The 24,245-nt window shown below is 47.0% G+C and overlaps 1 protein-coding gene across 1 annotated transcript; it reads right to left on the bottom strand.

Moving 5' to 3' along the window:
* Positions 1-1,040: 1,040 nt before the first annotated feature.
* On the bottom strand, positions 1,041-3,020 carry LOC133805917 (uncharacterized). Its single transcript, XM_062244064.1, has 2 exons — positions 2,066-3,020; positions 1,041-1,858 (listed from the first exon to the last, which is right to left on the bottom strand). The coding sequence occupies exons 1-2, from the start codon at positions 3,018-3,020 to the stop codon at positions 1,041-1,043; spliced, it is 1,773 nt and encodes a 590-aa protein (XP_062100048.1).
* Positions 3,021-24,245: the final 21,225 nt, after the last annotated feature.

Raw genomic sequence — 24,245 nt, 5'->3', positions numbered from 1 at the left:
CTTACCCGTAGGGATTTATGTAACGGTCTGATCTGAGGGGGTTCAGCCTCTGGTGGCTGATACTTTCCCACAAAGTCAGAGGGGTTGATGTGATTTTGGCCGAACGCGGGGGACGAAGCATAGAATCGGGCGTCGAGGTAGAGGCAAATGGGTCAAGATTGCGAGGTAGATAGCTTTCCAATGCACCCATACCGTGTGGTATAGCGATGGCTTGTTTGGGCTGTCTTGTATTCTGTCAGAGGCACCCATTGTGTAGGATATGGGTGTGACTGCGGGAAAAGTTCCTCCCAGGCCTTGGATTGCCAAACCAGTTAGTATGTACTGGTGAGGAATCCGAAGCGTGACAGTTGATGGTTCTACTGCGATAGTCAGGGCAGAGTAGACAGCAGGAGGTGCTCCTCTTATGTAGGTAAGAGGGTAGGGTTTGCAGTACACCTCCGTCGGACGGCCAGATCGGCATAGTCAGGGCAGATTAGACTGCGAAATGGCTGGCCGTAGCTCCCTGTGAGCTTAGTCAAGTCTGATTAGAATGCGACACAATATCCAGTGAAACGGCAGAGGCGGTAGGATTGTGTACGTAGGTTATGTGTAGTGGCCTTGCTGCCACGATTCGCTGAGATTTAGCCTAGTGCCAATTTGCGGGGTGAGAGGCAGCACCCCACCGTGCATTATTATTGTTCTTTGTTTATTGGAGCGCTTATTTTTTGTTGTGGGTGTGGGCAACGTATGTATTAAGACCAAAGACATACGGTGCACTGCTATGGGGGGTTGATTATTGTAAGCATTTAGATAGTTACTTATTTATAGCCATTGCGGTAGGTGGTTTTTGAGTGCACGTGAATAATGTTGTTTTTTTTAACAAGGGTAGGTGGGGATACATTTGAGAGGATTTTTCGAGTGAGATGTTCATTGTCACGTGTCTGGTTCAGTGTGATGTCATGAGAAATAATGCCAAGAAATTGAATGTACAAGAGAAATTTAAAATAATGTGAAAAAAATAGAAAGTTGTTGTTTTACTTTCGAATAGCACAGTATAATCATTAACAATAATATTGTTTCAAAGACATTGAATTCCAAGTACGGGGTACGACTTTTCCATTACGTACGTTCTTTAGGGTGTAAGACCCTCTACCTAGTGTTTTTATGATTTTGAAAGGCCCTTCCCAATTAGGTTCTAGCTTCTTCTTGTTGCCTGTGACCTTGCACAGAACCCAATCGCCTTCCCGAAATGTGCGTGAGTGGACTCTTTTGTTGTAGTAGCGCTCTGCAGCCTTTTGATAATTTTCTAGTCGTAATTGTGCCACCGTACGTATTTCTTCTAGAAGGTCTAGGTTGTGCAGTAGTTGAATGTTGTTTGTTGTTTGATCAGATGCGATCTCTGACCGAAGTGTAGGTAGGCCTACTTCTGTTGGGATGATGGCCTCTGTTCCATATACCATGGCGTAGGGGGATTCTCCCGTGGAGGATCTTTTTGTTGTCCTATATGCCCATAACACTTTTGGTAATTCTTCTGCCCATGCTCCTTTTTTATCTTCCAAGTTCTTCTTAATGTTGGCAAAGATAACTTTGTTGGAAGCTTCTGCTTGACCGTTGCCTTGTGGGTAAGTGATAGAGGCAAAGCTAAGCTTGATCTTGTATGTGTCGCATAGTTCTTGTACCTTTGCATTTTGGAACGGAGTTCCATTGTCCACGACTATCTCCCATGGTATCCCAAATTGACATATGATATGCTTCCAGATGAAGGACATAGTGTCTGTTTTGCTGACTGTGACGTATGCCTCTGCCACAACCCATTTCGTGAAGTAATCAGTGGCTACAAGAGCATACCATCTTCCTCCAGCAGTCTTAGGTAGTTCACCTACCACATCCATACCCCATTTTGCAAAAGGCCAAGGTGCAACGATGGAGTGTAAGGTTTGAGCAGGTTGATGGATGATGGGTGCAAATCGTTGGCACTTGTCGCATTTTTTGGCATAGTCACATGCTTCTGTCATCATGTATGGCCAGTAATACCCTGCTGTAAGCGCTTTATGTGCCAGACTCCGTCCCCCTGTGTGATTTCTACATGTCCCCTCATGTATCTCTTCCAGCAATTTTTTAGCTTCTGATGGACGCAAACACCGTAGGTAGGGGCTGTTGAAGGACTTGCGGTATAGCGTCCCATGTATTATGGAATAGCGTTGTGCCCGAAGGCGCATAAGTTTTGCGTCTTTTGGATTAGGTGGGAGTTCGGAGGTGGATAAGTATCGTATGATTGGATCCATCCAGCATTCAGGTTCTGATGAGGTTGAATAGACTTCCATGTCTTTGCTTGATCGACTTATAGATATGGATGATTGGCGTGTGCAACCTCCTGCAGAGGCTAATTTGGCAAGGGCATCGGCCTTCTGATTTTGTTCCCTAGGTACTTGTATGAGTTCAAACTGGTGAAAATGTGATCGCAAGTCAGTTACCTTCTGTAGAAGGCTAGCCAGATGGGGTGCTTTAGTATCGAAATTTCCAGCCACTTGCTCTATCATAAGCTGTGAGTCTCCTCTGACATTCAGACGTTGGATGCCCATTTCTCGTGCTAGTTCTAAACCATAGATTAGTGCCTCATATTCTGCTTCATTATTTGTCGTGGATTGCTCTAAACGAATGGCTTCTTCGATTTTGAGGCCCGAGGGAGCTTCTAATACGATGCCAATACCAGCCCCTTGGGAATTGGATGCTCTGTCAGTATGCATCGTCCACACCCATTGATTTTCTGACTCTAACAATTCTGGTAGAGTGTCAGGGGTGAACGACTGAATTTCAACTAGGAAGTCAGCTAGTACCTGTCCTTTTTTTGCTTTTCGTGGCGAGAACTGAATATCATACGTCCCTAGCTCAATTTCCCATTTAGATAACCTTCTAGAGAGGTCGGGCTTACTCAATATTTGCTTTAATGGATAGTCCGTATATACAATGATGGTGTGGCTTTCAAAATATTGTCGTAACTTCTTCTTTGCCGTAAGGAGTGCAAGTACCAATTTTTCCATCATACTGTAACAAGTTTCAACGTCCAGGAGCATCTTGCTACAGTAGAACACTAGCCTCTGACGATTAGTTTCTTCTCAGAAGAGAACGAAACTCATAGCGAATTGTGAGATAGACAGGTACAAGAATAAATCTTCATTAGCTATGGGGGAGCTCAATATAGGAGGGGAGCTCAAATAAGTTTTCAATTCTTCCAACGCTTTTCTTTGCTCTGGTCCCCAGGTGGTGTTGGTAGATTTCTTTATGCACTGCAAGAAGGGCTGGCAACGGTCAGACATTCGTGATATGAATCGACTTAATGCTACTACTTTGCTTGTCAGAGCCTGTATGTCTCGGATGGTTTGGGGTTCTTTGACTTCTGAGAGGGACGTAATCTGTGTTGGGTTCGCCTCGATGCCCCTCTGACTGACGACGTACCCCAAGAACTGTCCAGAGGACACCCCAAAGACGCATTTAGAGGGGTTTAATTCCATTTTATAAGTATCAAGGATGTCGAAGCACTCGGTCAAGTCGTTTATATGTGAAGAGCTTTGTTTGGACTTGATGACGATGTCGTCAATATAAACCTCCATATTTCTCCCGAGCAATGAGGAAAACAGCTTGTGCATCAGCCTTTGGTATGTTGCGCCTGCATTCTTTAGACTGAAGGGCATAACTTTGTAGCAATATAAACCACCTTCTGTTATGAAAGCCGTGTGAATCCGATCTTCTGATTTCATGGGGAACTGATTGTATCCAGAGTAAGCGTCGAGGAAGCTCATTCTTTCATATCTTGCCGTAGCGTCTATCATCTGATCGATCTTCGGTAGAGGGTAGCTATCTTTGGGGAATGCTTTGTTTAAATTTGTGTAGTCTATGCATACTCTCTTTTTCCCATTCTTTTTTGGGACCACGACGGGGTTGGCAAGCCAACTGGGATATAAGCATTCTTCGATTGCCCCTGTGCTCAGGAGCCATTGGACCTCCTCTTGTATGTCTTGATTCACCTCTGGAGCGAACATCCTCTGCTTCTGCTTGACAGGTGGGAAGTTGTTGGAGATATTTAGGCTATGACTCATGACGGAGGGGTCTAATCTGGGTATGTCATGTGGAGACCAGGTGAAAGTTCTCATTCTGGTCTTGAGAAATCGTATGAGGGTCTGTCTTGCTTCTTCAGAGAGCTTGGTACTCACCAACACTGTCTTAGGGGGGTCAGCGTTGTCTAGACCCACTTGTTCTAAGGTATCTAGCGTAACTAGGGGTTTTTCTTGGTCTTCCTCTAGATCGATTCCTTTTAGGCATGCTGGTAGGTCCTGCTGTAATTGCTATTTGTCAGGGGAGTTGTTATGGGAAGCAGTGCCAGAGCTATTTATTTCTTTCAAGGTAAGGAAGCACTTTTTGGCCTGCTTCTGGCAACCCTTGATATCGACGGTGTAGCGCCCGTTGAGTGATTAACACCGCATCACCTGATGTAGAGTCGAGACTACCCCCTGCATCCGGTGGATCCAATTTCTCCCCATGATGGCGTTGTAGCTTGTGGTGGAATCTATAATGAGAAAGTCTACTGGCAGGGCGCGTTCTGCGGCCACCACAGTTAATCGAACGATACCCTTCGGATATGCCCTTTGGCTGTTGAATCCCAAAATGGGCATGGTGGAGGGCCGGATCTGATTCTCCTCTAGCCCCATCTTCTGGAAGGCTTCCCAGAAGAGGATGTCGACCCCACTGCCCCCGTTGATTAGAAGTCTGCCCAGCTGGCAATGGTCAACCTGTAGGGAAATGACGAGTGGATCATCATGGGGTAGGTGTATGCCCTTCAGGTCATCGTCGGTGAAGGTGATTGCAGAGGCTGGATAACTTATGTCTTCTGAGGTGACGAGATTGACCGTGTGTCCTAATGATTTGTATCGCTTCACTCATTCTTCCATCCTTTTATGGATTTTGGTGATATGCTCTTGATTGTCAGTGAGTTCTACGATCCCGTGGATCATAGGGACTTGCTTAAGAGGCTCCTGGGTGCTGTCAGAGGCTGCGTGCACGGGGTCTGACGCTTGCGGAGGGGGGTAGAAGCGGGATTATGCTGCGAGGTGCCGGGTCTGCCTGTCTCCTTGATGTATTGGGTAAGCCTCCCACTCCTCATGAGGGCTTGGATCTGATTGTTCAAGTTGTGGCATTCAGCAATCGTATGACCGTGATCTTTGTGGAAGAGACAATATCTGCTTTTATCCCTTATGTTAGAAGGAGTGGTAATTTTGTAGGGCTCTCGCCAGATAGATCTGTCTTTATTTTCTTCACAAATGACTTCTTGCGGGACGGTGTATTCGAAGGACGGGTATCGTGATGACTGTCGATCCTGTCTTGGCCTTTTTCCTTCCTTCGTGTGATCCGTTTGGTTCCGCTTCCTCTTGTCATCCCTAGCAGGTGGCAGAGGATTATTTGTTGGTGGAGCAGAGATGACTACAGACTTCTTCTGAGCACGTTCTCGAAATTCCAAGACCCTGAAGACGCCCTCGGCTCGGGTCTGCACGTCTGCCATGTTGTATGGTGGCGTCATGGTGAGATTCTCATGTAAAAGAGATCCCACCTGCAGGCTTTTGACGAAGAGATTGGCTGCTGTGATTGGATCGACGTCGTGGATTTGATGCACGAGGTCAATGAAACGCTATAAGTATGCTTTCGGATGTTCATTATCCCTCTGTTCAATCCAATAGAGATCAGCCATTGTTCTGGGCGCCTCTCGGTTCGCACTGTATTGCTGTAAAAAGGTCTGTCGGAGATCACTAAAACTATTGAGTGACCCGGGCTTTAATTTTCGGAACCATAACAGAGTTGGCCCGGAGAAAGTCATTGAAAAGACTTTGCACTGAATAGCTTCGTTATTAGCTTCTAATGCCATCTTCTATTGAAATTGGAATAAATGGTTTAGCGGATCTCCCTTTCCATTGAACGCAGGCAGGGAAGGGATGATGAAGTCTCGAGGCTTTGGCTCATTTTGAATCCATTCCGAGAAAGGCGATTTCTCAGTGGTTCTTGACACTAGATCCAAATGCTCGGTGGCGTATGCTGATCGCCCATTTGAGAACTTATGCATCATTTCCCTCATCATGTCTTCTTTCCAACTGTCTAAGAACCGGATCGAGGGAACACGACCTTTAGAGGGAGAATCGTGCGCGACTTGAGGTGTGGTGCGTTGAGGCCAGATTTCGGTTGCTGGCTGAGCGGATCTGGTGGGTTCTGCTTCCGTCCGCCCATGCGTGTCAGAGGTTGGGGCTCGTCGCTCTTCGGCCCCGGATGAAGACGGTATGCCTTGGGATATTTCGTTACCTGGGTTCATGTTTTGATGAGGGGAATTAACGCGATCGATTGGAACTTCAGATCTGCCAGAATCAAGATTGTTGTGGGCTTGGGTGTTGCGTGTTGTGTCAGCAGATCTGCGCATCTCAACAATCTCGGCTTTGAGCCTAGCTTGGGCTTCGGCCAATGTCTTGATTGCTTCGTCGGACCACTGCTGGCTCGCTTCCAACAGGCGACACATCCTGTTGATCTGGTCGCTCACGTCTGCCGGAGGGACACTCTGTGCGAATGGACCCGAAACTCTGTTGCCTTTTGGTGGCATGATTTCAGGGTTCGTAGAGGATCTTGATTTCTTGGTTTGACAACGTGGCTAAGGCCGAAATGTTTTTTGTTTCCCACAGACGGCGCCAATTGTTGGAGCAACAATTTGTCTTTCTATATCTGGAGGTTCCTCCCAACAATGGACGATGCTCAGTCACTATTCCGGTGATGAAATTTGCCTTTGACTCGTCGGGATCACCTGCAAGAAAGACACTCCGATGCTTAAGTCAGTTCAAAGTTCGATCCCATTTCCCTCCTATGAATCTTATATTTATAGGACAAAATATGTAAAGCAGTTAGTTGGTTCAAGCGAACCCTGGAATGGGGGTAAGAAATAACTGAATTTCCCTCCAAAAATACCGACTTTGAATGTCTCGTTTAGGCCTCTGACCCACAACTTTTGCCTTCGAAGCTTCTATACGCCAAAACGTTCCGTTTTGAATATTCGATAAATGAGGAAAGGGTTTTTGGGCCCAACATTTTGGGCCCAACACAATGCGATCCCATCCTTTGCTTGCTCTCCAGTCTAGTGCCATTTTAATGGCTTGTAGCTCACTATCTAAAGGTGAAGTAGCCGAAGTCTTGAGAGTCATTGACTCCATGCCTCTGTCATCTCCTTTAGACCTAGCCACAATAGCCAATCAATTCTCCTTCCAAGCTGCATCACAGAAAGGTACCCTGCCGACTTCCCTCAAAATTTGGCTCTTCTTAGGCTCAACTTGTCTTAACCTTTCCACTTCTTCCAAATCTCCTCTAGCCTTTTTCAATTATTTGTTTATGTCTCATATGGTTTGCGACAATTCTAGAAAGGACCTCTGTTTACCTCTGAACAATATGTTGTTTCTTTCATTCCAAATTGTTTAAAAAACACAGCCGGTGTCTGAAAGGAAATCCACAACTGAACCTACACCAATGTCAGAGACCAAATGAGACACAAAATCCTCCATCAAGATGGCCGACAGATTGTTAGTTCTAATTTGATAAGGGGAGGCAAACCACAACGCTTTAACTAATTGGAAATCTTTGAAAATGTGCAGATGTGATTCCACAGGCTTATCACAGAAAACACACTGCTTGTCCCCAAGGAATTCTAGCTTTCTCCTAGTGGGGAGTGCTTCGGATATTACTCTCCATAGTGTCATGCTCAATCTAAAGTGGATTTGGGGTCTCCAAATCGCCTTCCAAATGTTGCCTGTCTCGTGGAATCTATGCTTTTGATCCTCTTTATATGCTGACTTAGCAGTGAGGATCCCATTGGATTCACCCTTCCAAATGATCGTGTCCTCGTTCCCAATAGGAAGTCTTTTGATTGACGCGATTCTTCTGCCTATCTCTTCACCAAATATCTCTAACAGTAGAGGCTCATTCCACATTCCAGTCATTCCCTATTGACAAATTAGAAACAGTTTGCAAGTGGGGGGGGGGGGGGGGGGGGGGGGTCGGACTCTGAGCTTCCATCACTCTCTAAAATTAGCGTGATTGAGCCAAGGTATCCAAGGCTGATACCAATTGTCAATCTTTGATCCATTTGTAATGCCCCAAAATTCCTAATGCGGTTTAATGGTTGGATTAGTAGGCCGGGAGGGCCATAACTGTTCTATTATGCCATTAAACTATTATATGCATGTTTATGTGAATTATATTATAATATGATGTTAAATGCATGCATGTGGGTCCACATTTCATCTCAGGGGTATTTTGGTAGTTTGGCCCGTTGATGGCGTAAATTGTATATTTGTAAGCATGTCAGTGATCTATTGTTGAAGCCACATTATAATGTGGATTTGTTCGAGCCATTCGGCATGAGACGATCTTTGAGTGCAGATTAGCGGTTTAGTCATAACGGGTTTAAGTTCGGGGCTCGGGGTGAGTCTCGGGGTGAGTCTCGGGGTGATTTTAAGGAGTAGAGCATTGCCGGGAATTAAAGGGTAACGGGGTATGAATTATTGGTATTTGAGAATATTGAGAATAGCGAGAATTTGAGGGTGTTAATTATGATTAACGAAATATGTGGAAAAGGACGGTTTTACCCTTGGGAGTATTTAGAAACCTTTAAATGACCTAGGGGAAAAAAGGTCTTTTCACCCTAAGATTTATATAAGCCATTGAAGGCTGTAGAAGGTTTGGAAAAACAGAGTATCAAAAGGTTATCTCCCGTACCTATTTTCTCTTCCTTTTTCTTTGTGATTTTTGGGTTGTTCATGAGGATTCAAGCTAGGGAAGTGGATCTTGAGGGCTTGGGATTGTGTTCCACCATTGAAGAGGGTCCTAATTTGAGCTTGAGGTAAGTTTCTAGCCATTGAAACTCTAGCTTTGCTCTGTTTTTGCTATAGTTTTCAGCTTGGTTTTCTTGATTGGTTGAGGCGAATTGATGAGAGTTTGTGGCTAGGGTTCTTGGGGTTGCGATGCCTAGGATATGTGGGGATGGTTTTTGGGTTCATTTGGGACTTAAAATGAGGTTTGGAAGAATTTGATTCAGGTTGGAAATGGAGGAATCGAAGGGGAAAGTTTCAGGGCCATTTCTGGCTGGGTGTAGCGCCATAGTGCCCACTAGGGGGCACTACAGCACTACTCAGTGTAGCTTTGGGTGGTTTTGGCTCTGCTTAGGGCGCTGGGGCGCTACTGGGGTAGCGCTGGGGTGCTACCCTGTTCCATCAGATTCTCGTTTTAGGCATTTTTAGGGGTTTTTGGCTCGGGGTTTCAATCCTTAAGGCTCGGGATCGAATCTACTCACTGTTTGGGTACAATTCGGGGTCCCGGGAGTGAGGTTTAGGTCAATACCTTATTATTGTTGATTTGAATTAATGGAGGTTATAATTGGTTATGGCTAGGTAACCGCTAAGGAATCAGAAGGTCGATCGTTCTCAAGGGCCGTTCTTCTACTATTTCTCGCTCGAATCAGAGGTAAGAAAACTGTACCCCATATGTGACATGCATGGTTTTTTTTTCACGAGGCATGTTGAGTGTTTAAATGTGGACATTGATTGCATATCAAATGCTTAGCAAATCTTGCTCACTTGTGCATGGCACTGACTAATTAGTCAGAATTGGCAATGGTGTCAGTATTAACTGTGAAGCTGTGACTCATTAGTCAAGTTCGGCAGTAGTGCTGAGCAGTGGTCATATGGTATTGACTCATAAGTCAAAAATGGTCTTAGCGTATTTAACGCAAGCCGACAAAGATTATATCTAATCGACATCTGCATTGAATGACTCAAATGAGCATTAATGCGGGACTGACCTCAAGTTCGATGAATATTAAAAGCGCTTGTCTAGCCTAAGGCTAGTCACTTAGAGCCAGGGCCAGAGAGCCCCAGTGACGGTTTAGTCACATGGCTATGGGTGCTGAGCCCTGTAGTGACTTACTCATCAGTCACTCATCTGCTTAAGTTAGTGACTTACTCATTAGTCACTCATCTGTTTAAGCTAGTGACTACCCATCAGTCACTCATATGGTTACGTTAGTGACTTACTTATCAATCATTCATTTGATTAGGGCTATAAGCCCCATTATGGTTAAACAGAACCTCAAAGTGATATTCCCTCATCTGTTCAGAGCCATAAGCTCCGTATGATTATCATGATCATCATTTGATAATATTTACATGCAGTAATGAGTTTTCTTGCTGGGCTTTGGCTCATGGGTGCTATGTGGTGCAGGTAAAGGGAAAGAAAAGCTCACCCAACCTTGAGTGGAGAACTTAGGTGGCGATGTATACATATGCGGCCGCTTGACCACCACGACCAACGAGTTTCTCAGAGGAACTAGGGGGTTTACCCTATTTTTGTCGCTTGGGTCGACGGGTTGTAAATTTCAACTGTAATGACCATTTTGGATTGTAAATAACTTGTAAACGCTTTTATGGGCCCATGAAAAATTTTATGTATTAAATAAAATATATCATTTCCTTTTGATTGGTTTTCCACCTTAACCTATTAATAACACCTAGAAGCACGTTTTTAACCAAAGAACTCGATTAGCGAGTTAAGCACGGTTCAAAGTTCACATTAACTGTCTTGGGGTAACTAGGGCGTTACACCATTGCTCAACAAAGTGTGGTAACCTTTCTTGAGAATGTTCCTTGCCTCAAGGATTCCTCTCCACATAGGAGAGTCCAATACTTTGCTCTAAACTTTCGAGAAACTTTCTTTAAGGTAGTACTTCTTCCTCAAACACTTTGTCCAAGGCTTGTTGTCTCCTATTGCCATTGCCTAAGACAACTTTGCTAATAAAGCTCTATTAATGTCTTCAACGCATCTGAAGCCAAGACCACTTGATGCTTTTGGTTGACATAATCTATCCCAATTCTTGTGGGCCTTATATATTTACTTTTCCATTGCTCCTGCCCACCAAAATTTACTCATTGCAACATCTATTTCACGACAGATTGAGACTGGTACTCTTGTGGTTGACATGTTGTACATAGGAAGGCTCATTGCAACTGATTTTAAAAGAGTAGTTATTCCAGCAAAGGAAATAAGCTTTAGTTTCCACCCCTCTAGTCGTTTCATTAACCTTTCTTTTAGTCACAAGTAGTCATCTCTTTTCCTTCTTTTGAAAATGAATGGGTTACCTAGGTATTTTTCTTCATCGGATGAAGCCAAGATCTTCATAATCCATTGAAGTGCAAGTTGTCTCTGCTGGGCCAAGTTACTAGAGATGAGGACGTTGCATTTGCTCTTGCTACAAAGTTGGCCTGAGAATTTTTCATACACATTGATTGTAACATCCCAAATTACCTAATAAGGCTTAGGGCCTTGATTAGGGGGCCAGGATGGAAAACTATGGAAAATTCTGTGTTTATGTGATATTTATGAGTATCATTGTTTGATTTGGTGAGTTATATTATAATATGACTTAATATGCATGTTTAAGTGTATTAAATATGCATGTAGACACGTTTCTTATCAGAAGGGCAATTTTCGCAATTTGGCCTGTTATGGGTATATTTGACATATATGTAATATATGTGTGAGACCATATTATTATGTGGATATATTTGGGTTACTCGGCACGAGGCGATCGTAGGGAGCAAGTTAGCGGGAAAGTCACAATGAGATCAATACTTGACTCGGGGTGAGTCAAGGGGTATTTTGGGTATTTAGTACATTACTGGGATATTGTGTAATGGGAATGAATATTCGAGGATATATTTGGAGTTAGTGAGATCAGGAGGGAATTATGGAAATTTTGACTATTTTACCCGCGGGGACGTTTTTGGGGTACCCCGAGCCTTGGGATTTGCTTAAGGTTACTTGAGCCCTAAGTAACTTGTCAGAAACAGAAACACGTTCAAACTCTCTCGTTCTTTCTCGTGTTCTCTCTTTTTACCGCTTGTTGCATTTTCGAAGGAAACTCAAGTTTTAGGGCTTGGATTCAAGCAAGGTTAAAGTCATAATGATTCTAGGGAAGATTAGAAGCTTGACCTGGAGGAGTTAGCTAGAAAGCAACTTAATCAAAGGTAATCTAAGCTTTGAATTTCTGAGTTTCTGTTTCCTTAAGTTTCTTAAGTTTTGATTTGGATTTTACTGTTTGGTGAGTTTTTGATCCATCAGAAACGCGAGTTTTGTTGCCTGGGAGGTTCTAGGGATGTTGTGAGATTGAATGGTGAGCTTGGTACAATTTTGGGTTGATTTTTGGGAGGTTTTGGATATGAGAAAGCTGAGTTCGTGGGGTCGCACTGTGACCCTATTCTTGGGTGCCCCAGCCTTCATGAACTCAAATGTCAAGGTGGTTCCTATAGTAAGGTCACGCTGCGTCATCTGCTGAGCTGCGCTGCGGCCTGTGTCCTGAGTGATTTGGGACTGGCCTATCTGTTTGTGAGAGCCGCGACTCTAATGGTGGGGTGCTGCGGCACAAATAGAGGATTTTGGCAAGAAAGTGTTTTATGTCTGGGAACTCAAACCTTAGGGCTCGGGATCAATCCTACTACCCGAATTAGTGGAATTCGATGTCCAGGAGGCTAGGACTCAGTTCAGAAGCCTTTTGTTGATGCAGTTCTTCGGCAACATATAATTAATAGAATAAAGAGTGGGATTAGTGCTAAATAATGAACCATAATAGATGAATGATCTCAAAGTAAAATTATAACACAAATGCTTTTTTAGGTGGTTCAAAGGTTAAAATCCTTTTAGTCCACCAGCCAATATTATTGATATCTCTTTGATATTCTTTACAGGGTATTTCCTTACAAATTAGAATCCAACCACCTGCAACTCCCAGGGTCTCCATATTTATAGGGAGAGGGCACCTGGGGGTTGGCAAGGGAGGTCATCCCGTGACCTTCTTACCCATCATGTCACCTCTGTGACATTCATGATTAATTCCTAAAACTTGACAATGAAGTGTGATCTAATCAATAGGTAAGGGGGATAATGGGCCGCACAGCCCAACCCAGTCGTGGGTGCCTGAACACGGACGTTTATGCTGCGTGTCTGAGAATTCAGAGATGGATCAGACATGCGATGTCTGATATATGCTCGTTTACATTGCGTGGTTGACTTTATAAAAGGTCAGAGGTGCCAACTCAAGCTCGTACCTCGAGCTTGGCGTAGCCTTAGCCCGTGGTGTCCATACTTCTAACCCAACTCCTTATTAATCTCATTAAGCCTTTGGTTACCTCGAGCTAAATAGGTAGGATCTTGTAACAGCAGCTCCAGGTACATGGCTTCCACGTGGCTGATATAATTATGCCCTCTCTCAGCTCGCTAATAGCCCATGGATAATTAGGGCGTACATTTGCCCCCCAAGCCCCTGCTCGTGGCACATGACGTCACCTGGGGCCACAGTGGGGCTTTTAGGCTTCTTTGTGGACTCTTCACATTCCGCCCACTACGCTGGTATCGAATACGTGGAGCATCGTGGTTTGTGACGGTCCGTCTTCCGAGAACCGCATTAAATGGCCTAGCCTATCTTCGGCCGTCGCTTCCTCTTTCGAGTAGTGATCCTCGTATCCTACATCAAGGCGATCGAATGGCCCTCATCCTTTGGCCTTTTACGTATATAAAAGGGCTGGCCACCTTTCGCATGGGCTACCCTCTCATTTGAAAATTTTCTCATTTTCTTCTCTCTTCCCAGTCTCAAAACCCTTTCTTTCTTCCGGTCACTGTTCCCAGCATTCCAGAAGTTCAGACACGAGAGCTCCTTCGAGACTCCGGTACCAGCGATCCCAACAGGATTTCAACCCAGACGACCCTTTCAGTCTCTTCACAGCAAAACATTTCTGTAAGTCCTCTGTTTGTGCATGTTTTAAATGTTTTCCTTCACTGTTGCTTAGGTAAACTTTCTCTTTAATCACATGCGGTAGGTTGCTTGTCTTCTGCTCTTTTTTGCTGGTATTTTATGCGTAGGTTTTTATCCTAGGGGTGTCGACCGTAGGAAAAACCACTTAGGAGCGTGACTCATAGGATACAATTTCAAAGGTGATTTTCTGGGTAAATTTTTTATGCCTGTTTGGAATAACCAGTTCTTAGGGTGCAAAAACTGGGTAGCTTAGGGGACACGCTTCACAAGCGGTTTTGCCTACTATTTCCTACTGAAACTTTCCTTCTAAGGAAAACTTTTACTCTGACCCTCCTGACACACGGATTCCGAGTAATCGGGGACCCGTTGGGAGCATAGGCGCGTGTTCATAGAACCGCGTGGTCTCACTTGCCACGGGCTGAGATTAACTCAGCCCGTGTAAAGAAGACACTTCGTGCTAGCTTCTTTCTTATGCTTAGGTCGTCCTTTCTAAATTTTCTTCTTTGTTTGTTAGGCGACCAGATGGGACCAAAGAAGAGCGCACCCAAGAAGAGTGCTGGCAGCTCGTCTTCCCAGCAAACCAACAAAGGAAAGGAGGTGGCCATGGAATCCCCGATCCCCGACTTCGGTCCAACTGTGGAGAAGGAGGTCGAGGTAGGGCCCGACGCTTTTTTCGAGGCCGAGAGGATCGCCTCGAAGGTCACCACCCAGGGGAAAGTGAATAAAATCTTGTTTTCCCATAATATTGAGATAGGGAGGGGTGCCCTGGACGCCCGACCCCCCTTGAAGGCGAGCGGAGTTGCGCCCCGCTCGATGAGGAGTACGCCGCCTGGAGCGACGAGCATCTCAAGGCCGGGGCCTTCCTCCCACTGGACCAGTATTTCGTGAATTTTTTAAATTACGTGAAGCTGGCTCCCTTCTAGCTCCCCCCTAACTCATATTTTTTGTTAGCGGGGTTGAAGTATCTATTCCTAAAGCAGGAATGGGAGGTCCCCACGCCGACGGACATCCTCTACTTCTTCTGCCTCAAAGCCAGCCCGGAGCAGCGGGGGCGAGGCAACGGGTTCTACTACCTGACCCGTTTTCCAAATTCGGCTGCGGTCATCGAGCTGCCCAGCCACCCCAATGACTTTAAGGACCAGTTCTTTATGTCAAAGGGGTTTCGCAACTGCGAGCACCATTATTTCAACTGTCCTCGTAAGTACCTCCTACTCTCAGCTCGTAAGTTGACTGCTGATTAGCCTCTTTTTATTCGTTCCTGACTTAGAAACTATCATGCAGCTATTTTTGCGAGGACGACCAAGTCAGTGACCCTTGGGGGTCAATATGAGACCTTGGCGGGGCTCCCCCCAAGTGAAAAGGATTATCGCCAACTTGTGTTCGACGAGACGATGCTGGCGTGCAAGTTAATCTCTCTGGGCCAGCCTTTGGCCTTGAGGAGACCGCGGACCCTCCCCCCTGCTCGCGAGATGGCGCTCATCCTCGAGGAGGAGGCCGCGGGCGAGGATGAGGACAAGGAGGACGAGGTGCCTCTCGTGCGGCGGAAGCGGGCTCTGGAGGTCGCCCAAGAAGTAAATGTGGAGAGGGCCCAGTCCGGGCCAGCAGCTGGCCCCTCCGGCCAAGGTAATTCTTATTTATTTAGGGATTTAGATAGGGCCACTGCAGACTTAAGGCTTGCTAGGTTTAATCCCGGTCAACTCGTTCACCGCTACCGAACAAACCCAGAGCGCAACATCACTTTACTCCAGTGTGTTGACCATCTCATGTTGCGTAATGACATGGGCCGCCCTAGGGGAACTGTAGTAGTAGACAACACCCTAGCCTTTAGGTCGGCCTTCTTTGAGGAGTATGGGACCAATCTTAGGTCGTGGACCTCCCTTCTGCAGGGTGTAGTAGCTCCGGATATTAGGCAGTACGTAGAGGATTCTAGCCCTGAGGCAGATCCAGATCCAGAACCTCTTCTCACCCGCGAGGTCATTACCTTAGACTCTCCCGTAGAAGCTCTGGGGCCAGAGGTCATGACAATAGATTCCTCCTCTAGCTCAGAGGGTAGGACCTTCTTCTATATACTAGCCCCCCCCCCCCCCCCCCCCCGTTTTTTTTATCAAAGTATTTTTACATGTATATTAATATTTTGCTGTCTTTGTTTCAACTGAGGAGATGTCGCAGGCCGGGGATGACAACTTGTGAGCCATGTTCCAGGGGGGAAATCCTCCCTCCGGGCCCTTGGTGAAGAGGCTCCGGTTGACGAAGAAGGTTGTTGGGACATCCTCCAAGTCCCCGGCTAAGGGGAAAAACCCAGGCCCTTCTGCCACTGAAAAGGTGCCTCCACCCCCTCCTGCCGCAGAGAATATGGATCCACCTCCCCTGCGATCTCTCGTTTCTGCTCGGGAAAAGGAGGCGCCCGTTGGGATCTTGTCAACTACGACCCCCGAGGTGCGCATCCCGGTCAATCCCCGGGCCTTGGAGAAAATTCTCGATGTCTTTCGGGGGACGGTCTACAAGACTGCAAGCTACACGGTGGACCACTACAACAACGCCACCCCGAGGGACCTGCGGGAGATCGAGACGAGGAGTACTGAGAACGTGATCGAGTCTTCATTGGGAATGACCCTCACGGTAAGTAAGCTTTACCATTAGTTTCTTTTCATTTGCTTTATTTCTAAGGCATCCGCCTTACACATTTTTTCTTTCTTGCAGGCGGCTTTGGCTCTTCACCGGAGCATATCCCGATCCAGGGCCAGGATCGAGGAGATGAGGAGCGAGCACCAGAATGCCCTGGCCGCCCTTGCGACTGCCCAGAAATAGGAGCAGGACGCCAAAGACGCCCTGGTGACCGTGCAGGCTGAGCGGGGCGCATCTCGACCTAAGGTGCTAGAGGCCGAGTCCACCAAGGTCACCCTGGACGCCGTGAAGGTGGAACTTGAAGAAGCTAAGGCTGCCCTTGTGGCGGAGAAGGCGACCTCCAGCACCTCCATGGAGACCATGCTGTACCATTGCTGGGCCTTCAACCCGGATGGTGAATTTTCCTTCTTGGGGACGGAAGCGTGGGAGTCCTTCCTGGGGAAGTTCAAAGCTCACCTCCAACAAGAGGCGCCCTCTGAGACCGGGGAAACTCCGACTGCAACTGAGCAGGATGGCTAGGGGGTGACTTCAACAGAGCGGCCTGGTGGGGCCTAGGAATTTTCTCCTCCTCGTTTATTGTTTATTTATTTTTTGTAACTTTATGTTATGAGGTTTTTAAACCTCGAGACAATTGATTTCTTCAACTTTATTTTAATTGATTTACATATTTTTGCCTCTATCTTATTTCTCTTCTATGCATTTGGTAATAATCTTAGTTTCTGTTGGTGTTGTGATTGACATCTTATGCTTTTCTAAGAAAAACATCCGTTAACCAACTTGAACCAACTTCTAAGAGTTAAGTCCTGGTTGTATCCAGGACATTAATTTGAAAACGTAGTTCATGTTAATCCTTTATCAACATCTCGTGCTTTTTAAGAAAAACATCGATCAATCAATTTGAATAAACTTCTAAGTTTTAGGACCTGGTTATATCCAGGACGTTAATTTGAAAACTTAGTTCGCGTTAATCCTTTATTAATATCTCGTGCTTTTTAAGAAAAACATCGATCAATCAATTTGAATAAACTTCTAAGTTTTAGGACCTGGTTATATCCAGGACGTTAATTTGAAAACTTAGTTCGCGTCAATCCTTTATTAATATCTCGTGCTTTTTAAGAAAAACATCGATCAATCAATTTGAATTAACTTCTAAGTTTTAGGACCTGGTTATATCCAGGATACAACTTAGTTCACGTTAATCCTTTATTAATATCTCGTGCTTTTTAAGAAAAACATCGATCAATCAATTTGAATTAACTTCTAAGTTTTTTGGACGACTTGGTTATATCTAGGGCATATGCCCCCCAAGTAACTAGGGAAGGGTCTTTCGTGGTTACTTAAATTTACATCCACAAACATACACAATAACGTAAAAATATTTAATTCTCATTACTTTATGATTAAGCCTTACAAAGGTATCATTGATAATATTTCTTCAAATGGATAGCGTTCCAAGTTCGTGGGACTGCTTCTCCATTAAGCCGAGCTAACTTGTAGGTTCCTTCCTTTATGACCTCGGTTATTTGGTATGGCCCTTCCCAGTTCGGTCCCAATACTCCGTCTTTGGGATCCTTACTGGCTAAGAAGACTCTTCTGAGGACCAGGTCGCCAACGCTAAAGGCCCGTTTTCTGACTTTTGAGTTGAAATAACGAGTGATCTTTTGTTGATAGTGCGCTAGCTGTAGCTGTGAATCTTCTCCTCTTTCATCAATCAGGTCGAGGGACATGCAGAGCAATTCATGATTGTGGTCCTGGTCAAATGCCTGGACTCTATGCGAGGCTACCTTTACTTCAACAGGAAGGACTGCTTCACTCCCGAAAGCCAGGGAGAAAGGAGTATGACCCGTCGGCGTTCGATGTGAGGTCTGGTATGCCCATAGAACCTGGGGGAGCTGTTCTGGCCAGACTCCCTTGGCTTCATCCAGTCTTTTCTTAAGGCTTGCCTTTAGCGTCTTATTGATGGCCTCGACCTGCCCATTTGCCTGGGGATAGGCCACGGAAAAGAAAATTTTTATAATGTCGTGCCTCTCACAGAATTCGGTGAAGAGGTCGCTGTCGAACTGCATTCCATTATCTGATACAATCTTTTTTGGCAGCCCAAATCGGCAGATGACGCTCTTGACCACGAAGTCAAGGACTCTTTTTGAAGTGATTGTTGCCAAGGGCTCTGCTTCTGCCCACTTGGTGAAGTAGTCGATAGCCACCACCGCATAACAGACTCCTCCCTTTCCAGTAGGGAGGGCGCCAACCAAGTCAATTCCCCAGATCGCGAAGGGCCACGAGGACGAGATCATCTTCAGCTCGACTGGGGGAGCTTGGGTAACTATGGCGAATCGCTGGCACTTGTCATATTTTTTGACGTAGGAGATCGAGTCCTTTGACAGAGTGGGCCAGTAATATCCTTGCCTTAAGATCTTCAGGGCCAAGCTTTGCCCCCCAGTGTGATCTTCGCAAAAGCCCTCGTGCACTTCCTGCAAAATGGTCTTCGCTTCACTTGGTAGGACACATCGTAGGAGAGGTAAGGAGTGTCCACGCAGGTATAATATCCCATCTACCACTGTGTATCTTGGAGCTTGGTAAAGCACCCGCCTTGCGTCATTTCACTCTTCGGGTAAATTTCCTGCTGTGAGATATTCGAGGATGGGGGTCATTCAGGTCGGTCTGGCGTCGATCATCTCGACCTCCGCTCCGACTCCCTCTATGCTTGGTTTCTCCAAGAACTTTACCGGCACTAACCCCAAAGTCTCCGCCTCCCCGGAGGTAGCGAGCTTTGAAAGGGAGTCCGCGTTGGCATTCTGCTCCCGCGGTATCTGCTCGATTTAGCCATGCTCAAATGCAGACAACTCGCTTTTTACCTTGGCCAGGTAAGCAGCCATCTTGGTTCCCCGTGCTTGGTATTCACCTAGTACTTGGTTTACCACGAGTTGGGAATCGCTGTAACACTGCACGGAGCTGGCCTTAAGCTTCTGGGCCACCCTTAGCCCGACCAATAAAGCTTCGTATTCAGCCTCGTTGTTGGACGCTTTGAATCCGAATCTCAACGCCGAGTGGAATTGATGTCCTTCTGGGGATATCAAAATGACTCAAGCTCCGGAGCCGTTCTCGTTAGATGAGCCATCTACGAAGACCTTCCATGAGGCCTGGACTAAGGAGCCCTGGGCTATGGCGGTCTAGGTTGAATTTTTCACAGGATCTTCTCGGAATCCTATGCATTCTGCCACAAAATCAGCCAGGGCCTGGATTTTTATTGCAGTTCACAGTGTGTACAAAATCTCGAACTGGCTGAGCACTATAGCCCACTTCAGCAGACATCCCAATGCTTCAGGTTTTTGCAAAACCTGCCTTAAAGGCTGATCGGTTATGACATGTATTGAGTGGGACTGGAAATACGGCCTGAGCTTTCAGGAGGCCGTAATGAGACAGAAAGCCATCTTTTCCATCAATGGATACCGGAACTCGACTCTGAGAAGCCTCTTACTGATGTAATAGACTGGCTTCTGAGACCAGTCTTCTTCTCGGACTAATACGGCACTAGCGGCATCTTTCATGATAGCTAGGTAAAGGAAAAGAGGCTCTCCTGCCGTTGGTTTGGACAATACGGGCGACTCGGCTAAATGTGCTTTCAGGTCGAGGAAGGCACGTTCGCACTCCTCAGTCCACTCGAACTTCTTATTCCCCCGGAGCAGGTTGTAGAATGGCAGACACTTGTCGGTAGATTTAGAAATAAACCGATTAAGGGCCACCACCCTTCCTGTCAGGCCTTGGACGTCCTTTCGCGACCAAGGTGAGGGCAACTCGAGCAACGACCTGACCTTATCGGGGTTTGCCTCGATTCCTCTGGTATTGACAATGAAACCCAGGAATTTTCCAGATGCGACCCCGAAAGTGCACTTCTGCGGGTTAAGCCTCATGCCGTATTCTCTCAGTATCTTAAAACATTCCTCCAGGTCGGAAACATGGTTACCGGCAGTTTTTGACTTGACCAGCATGTCGTCAACGTACACTTCCATGTTTTTCCCGATCTGGTGGGCAAACATCCTATTTACCATCCTCTGGTATGTAGCTCCGGCGTTCTTCAGTCCTAAGGGCATGACCTTGTAACAATAAACGTTAGTTGGTGTCATGAAGCTCGTGTGTTCCTGATCTGCTGGGTTCATAGCGATCTGATTATAGCCCGAATACGCATCCATAAAGGACATGAGCTCGTGCCTCGCCGTGGCGTCTACTAATTGGTCAATCCTCGGCAGGGGGAAGCAATCTTTGGGGCAGGCTTTATTCAGATTGGAGAAGTCGATGCAGGTCCGCCATTTCCCGTTGGGCTTCGGGACCAACACAGGATTGGCGACCCAGACTAGGAACTTAGCTTCGCGGATAAAACCGCACTTTAAGAGCCGGGCTACTTCCTCTTCTAGGGCTTCAGCTCGGGTTGTTCCTAGGCGCCTCTGTTTCTAGGATTTCGCAGGCACGCTTTTATCCAAGTGGAGGGTGTGCATGATGACGCTCGGACTGATCCCCACCATGTCTTCGTGAGACCATGCGAACACGTCCAGGTTCTCCTGCATGAACTTAATCAGCTCCGCCTTCCTTTCGACACATAGATTATTCCCGAGCTTTACCATCCGTGAGGGATTTTGCGGATCGATATTTACCTCCTCGAGCTCTTCGATAACTTGGAGCTCAGATTTATCCTCACCTATTCTGGGGTCGATATCATAACTTAAGATGATATTTTCCCCTCCGGCATTCTAAGGTCTTTCAATCTCAAGATTAGGCACAAGTTCCTGAGATTCCTCATTTCCGCCTTGGACGGTCATCGTTAACTGCCCGGGTTTTAATTTTCCCTTCATAGAAATGCTGTAGCATTCCCTGGTAGCAAGTTGATCGCCACAGACCGTGCATATCCCTGAGGAAGAGGGGAATTTTAACTCGAGGTGGCAGATGGAGGTAATGGTTTCAAACGCTATTAGTGTAGGTCGACCCAAAATGGCATTGTACGCGGCAGGACAATCGATGACCACAAACTCGAGGAGTTTCGAGACTGTCCGAGGTCCCTCTCCCAAGGTGATCACCAGCTCGATCGTACCTATTGCCGCCGATCCCTCTCCAGAGAATCTGTACAGCATCATGGAGGTGGCTTTCCGCTTGGTGACAGACAAACCCATCTTCTCCAGCGTAGACCGGAACAGTAGGTTTACCAAGCTTCCATTATCGACCAGCACTCTCCTAACCCTTCGATTAGCGAGCTAAACGGCTACAACCAGAGGGTCGTTATGAGGGAACTGGACGTGGCTGGCATCTTCTTCAGTAAATATGATTGGTTGCCTCTCCAATCGTTGCTGCTTTGGTAAATGCTGCTCAAGGACGAACTCCACTCCATTATGAGCCTTAAGTTCATTGACGTATCTCTTTTGGGCACCTCTGCTCATGCCAGCTAGATGGGGACCTCTAGAGATCGTGGAGATCTCCCCTCCTATCACAGAAGGAGGGACTTCCTGTTCTACCCGAGATCCGGGCTGACTGATCGGGACTTCTGGAGCTGAATGGCCTGCGGGAACTCTATTCCGCGCATACTGAGCCAAGGGTCCGGCTTTGATGAGAGTCTCAATCTCATCCTTCAGGTGCCTACAATCATCGATATTGTGGCCAATGTCATTGTGGAACTGACAAAACTTGGAAGGGTCTCGCTTACCCTTCTGGTGCTTCAACAGTTCCCGCTTCTTCCAGGGGAGGCGAGCAGAATTTGCTAGGAAGATGTTCTCCCTAGAGTGAGTGAGCTCGGTATAAGTCGCGTAGACCGGCTTAAATTTTTCTACAGACTTGTTCTTCTTTGGGCAGTGCTGGTTGCCCTTGCTGCTCCCCTTTCTCTTGCCTCCACCAAACTAGTTATTCTGTGTAACGGTTTGGGTCACTGCCACGACGTCCCTTCCCACTCCAGCTGGCTGTTCAGGGGCCTGGCTAGTTCCCACGGCTGATGCCCGCGCCTCCTCCAGGTTTATCCATCCCTGGGCCCTATTTAGGAATTCATTTATAGTGCTGACTCCATTCCTTTGTATCTCCTCCAAGAGTCCTCCTCCGACGAGGATCTCGGTCCTCAAAGCCATGAGTTTGGAGCTATCATCTGCGTCTCTGGCCCGAGCAGTGATGATTGCGAATCTGCTCAGGTAAGCCTTCAGAGGCTCGTCGGGTTGCTGCCTTACGTTTTCCAGGGTATCGGCCTTGACGCGGGCAACCTGGGAAGCTCAGAATGCTCTCTTGAAGTCAGCAGAGAAAGTTTTCCACGAGCTGATTGACTGCTTCTTACTCTGTTTGAACCATTGCCTGTCTAGTCCAGTCAAGGTGGACAGAAATATTAAACACCTCAGCTCGGGACCAATGTTGTGGGCCATCATCAAGGTATTGAACATACCCAGATGATCTGACGGATCCCCGTCTCCGTTGAATTTGGACAAGTGCGGCATACGGAAACCAGGTGGATATGCCGTTGCTGCTATGCTGGGGGTGAAGAGCTCAAGTTCGTCCCATAAATCATACTCATTTTTTTCTTTTTCTGATAAGAGCTTCCTCATTAGTTCCTCCATCTGAGCCAGACGCTCAAGGGTTTTGTCCTGACTTCCTTGGTTGTTCTGGGGCTGTTCAACAGCTTCGGATCCATTGTACGCGTTTGGCGGGTTATTGTCCCTCCTATCTTGAGATAGGTTATATGGGACGTTCCCGCTGTCACGTACTTCGGACAGGTCTTCCCTTTGGCGAGCACAGCTGCTGTTTCCCACTAGGTCTCCCCTTTGAGAGTTTAGACGATCTCGGAGGTCACCCCTCGGGGCGGCCTGAGGACTTTGCGCCGAGCTCAAGCATTGGCGCAGGTCTCCGCCGGAGAGGTCACTTCGATGGCTTCCGGTCCAATAGCTCCCATTTGAGAAGCTTGGAGCCCGCCTCTGGGGGTGAGGATCCGGGACTTCTCTGGTCGTCCGGCTACGATGGGAAGGACCGACGGAAGGAGGATTTCTCCTACTGCTCCCATGAGCCAGAATGTCTCGGATTGGCCAGGGAGGAGACATGTATCTTATTGGTGAAGGAGGATGCCTGACCGGGGATGCGATTCTAGTCCTGTCAGGGCGGATCAAGTTAGGTCGCGGCTGCTCTGGTCTGCCATCCTCTGCGTCCTGTGCTCGGCGGTCTGAGCGGGGTGCAGGACGGCTGGTCGGGGCGGGCTGTCGTTGTGAGCCCTCCCCAGATTTCCTTCGCGAGCTTCCTCGAGCCCTCCTGGGTGCGCTTGAGGGCGGAAGTGAGCTGGGAGTTGAGGTCCGGACCGATCGGCTGTACTACTGCTTGACCCTAGGAAGTTCCTCAAAAGTGGTTTCCTGGCGGTGCGATGTGGGAGTAGAATTCGATGTTGGGGGTCTGACCGATCGACTGGGTCTGGACCGATTACCTCAGCGGGACTTATGAGTCTCGCCTTTCCTCTTTCCGACGTTAGCGTCGGTTGTAAGAGGGGGCAGTCGGGCCAAAACCTCTTGAATCTGCTGGTTAGCTTTCGCCAGCTGACTCCTTAACTGAGCATTTTCCATTTTTACCACCGTGTAGAAATCTTGGTTCGGATTGGGCGGCTGGGGAGTCGAACTTCCAGTGTTGTCTTGGCCTATTGGTTGCTTTCCCGGTCGCTGTTGGACCTCAGGGTTCTGTTCATTGGACATGGCGGCATGATGGGCCTCCTGCCCATCACGTTGGTCTGGCTCGTTACCATGTCTTGAGCAAGTGACTACCATGG

This window comes from Humulus lupulus, chromosome X (assembly GCF_963169125.1).
Source record: "Humulus lupulus chromosome X, drHumLupu1.1, whole genome shotgun sequence".
In the NCBI taxonomy this organism is placed as follows: domain Eukaryota; kingdom Viridiplantae; phylum Streptophyta; class Magnoliopsida; order Rosales; family Cannabaceae; genus Humulus; species Humulus lupulus.
Note: the sequence above shows the minus strand (reverse complement) of the source record. Positions and strands in the feature narration are given on the sequence as shown.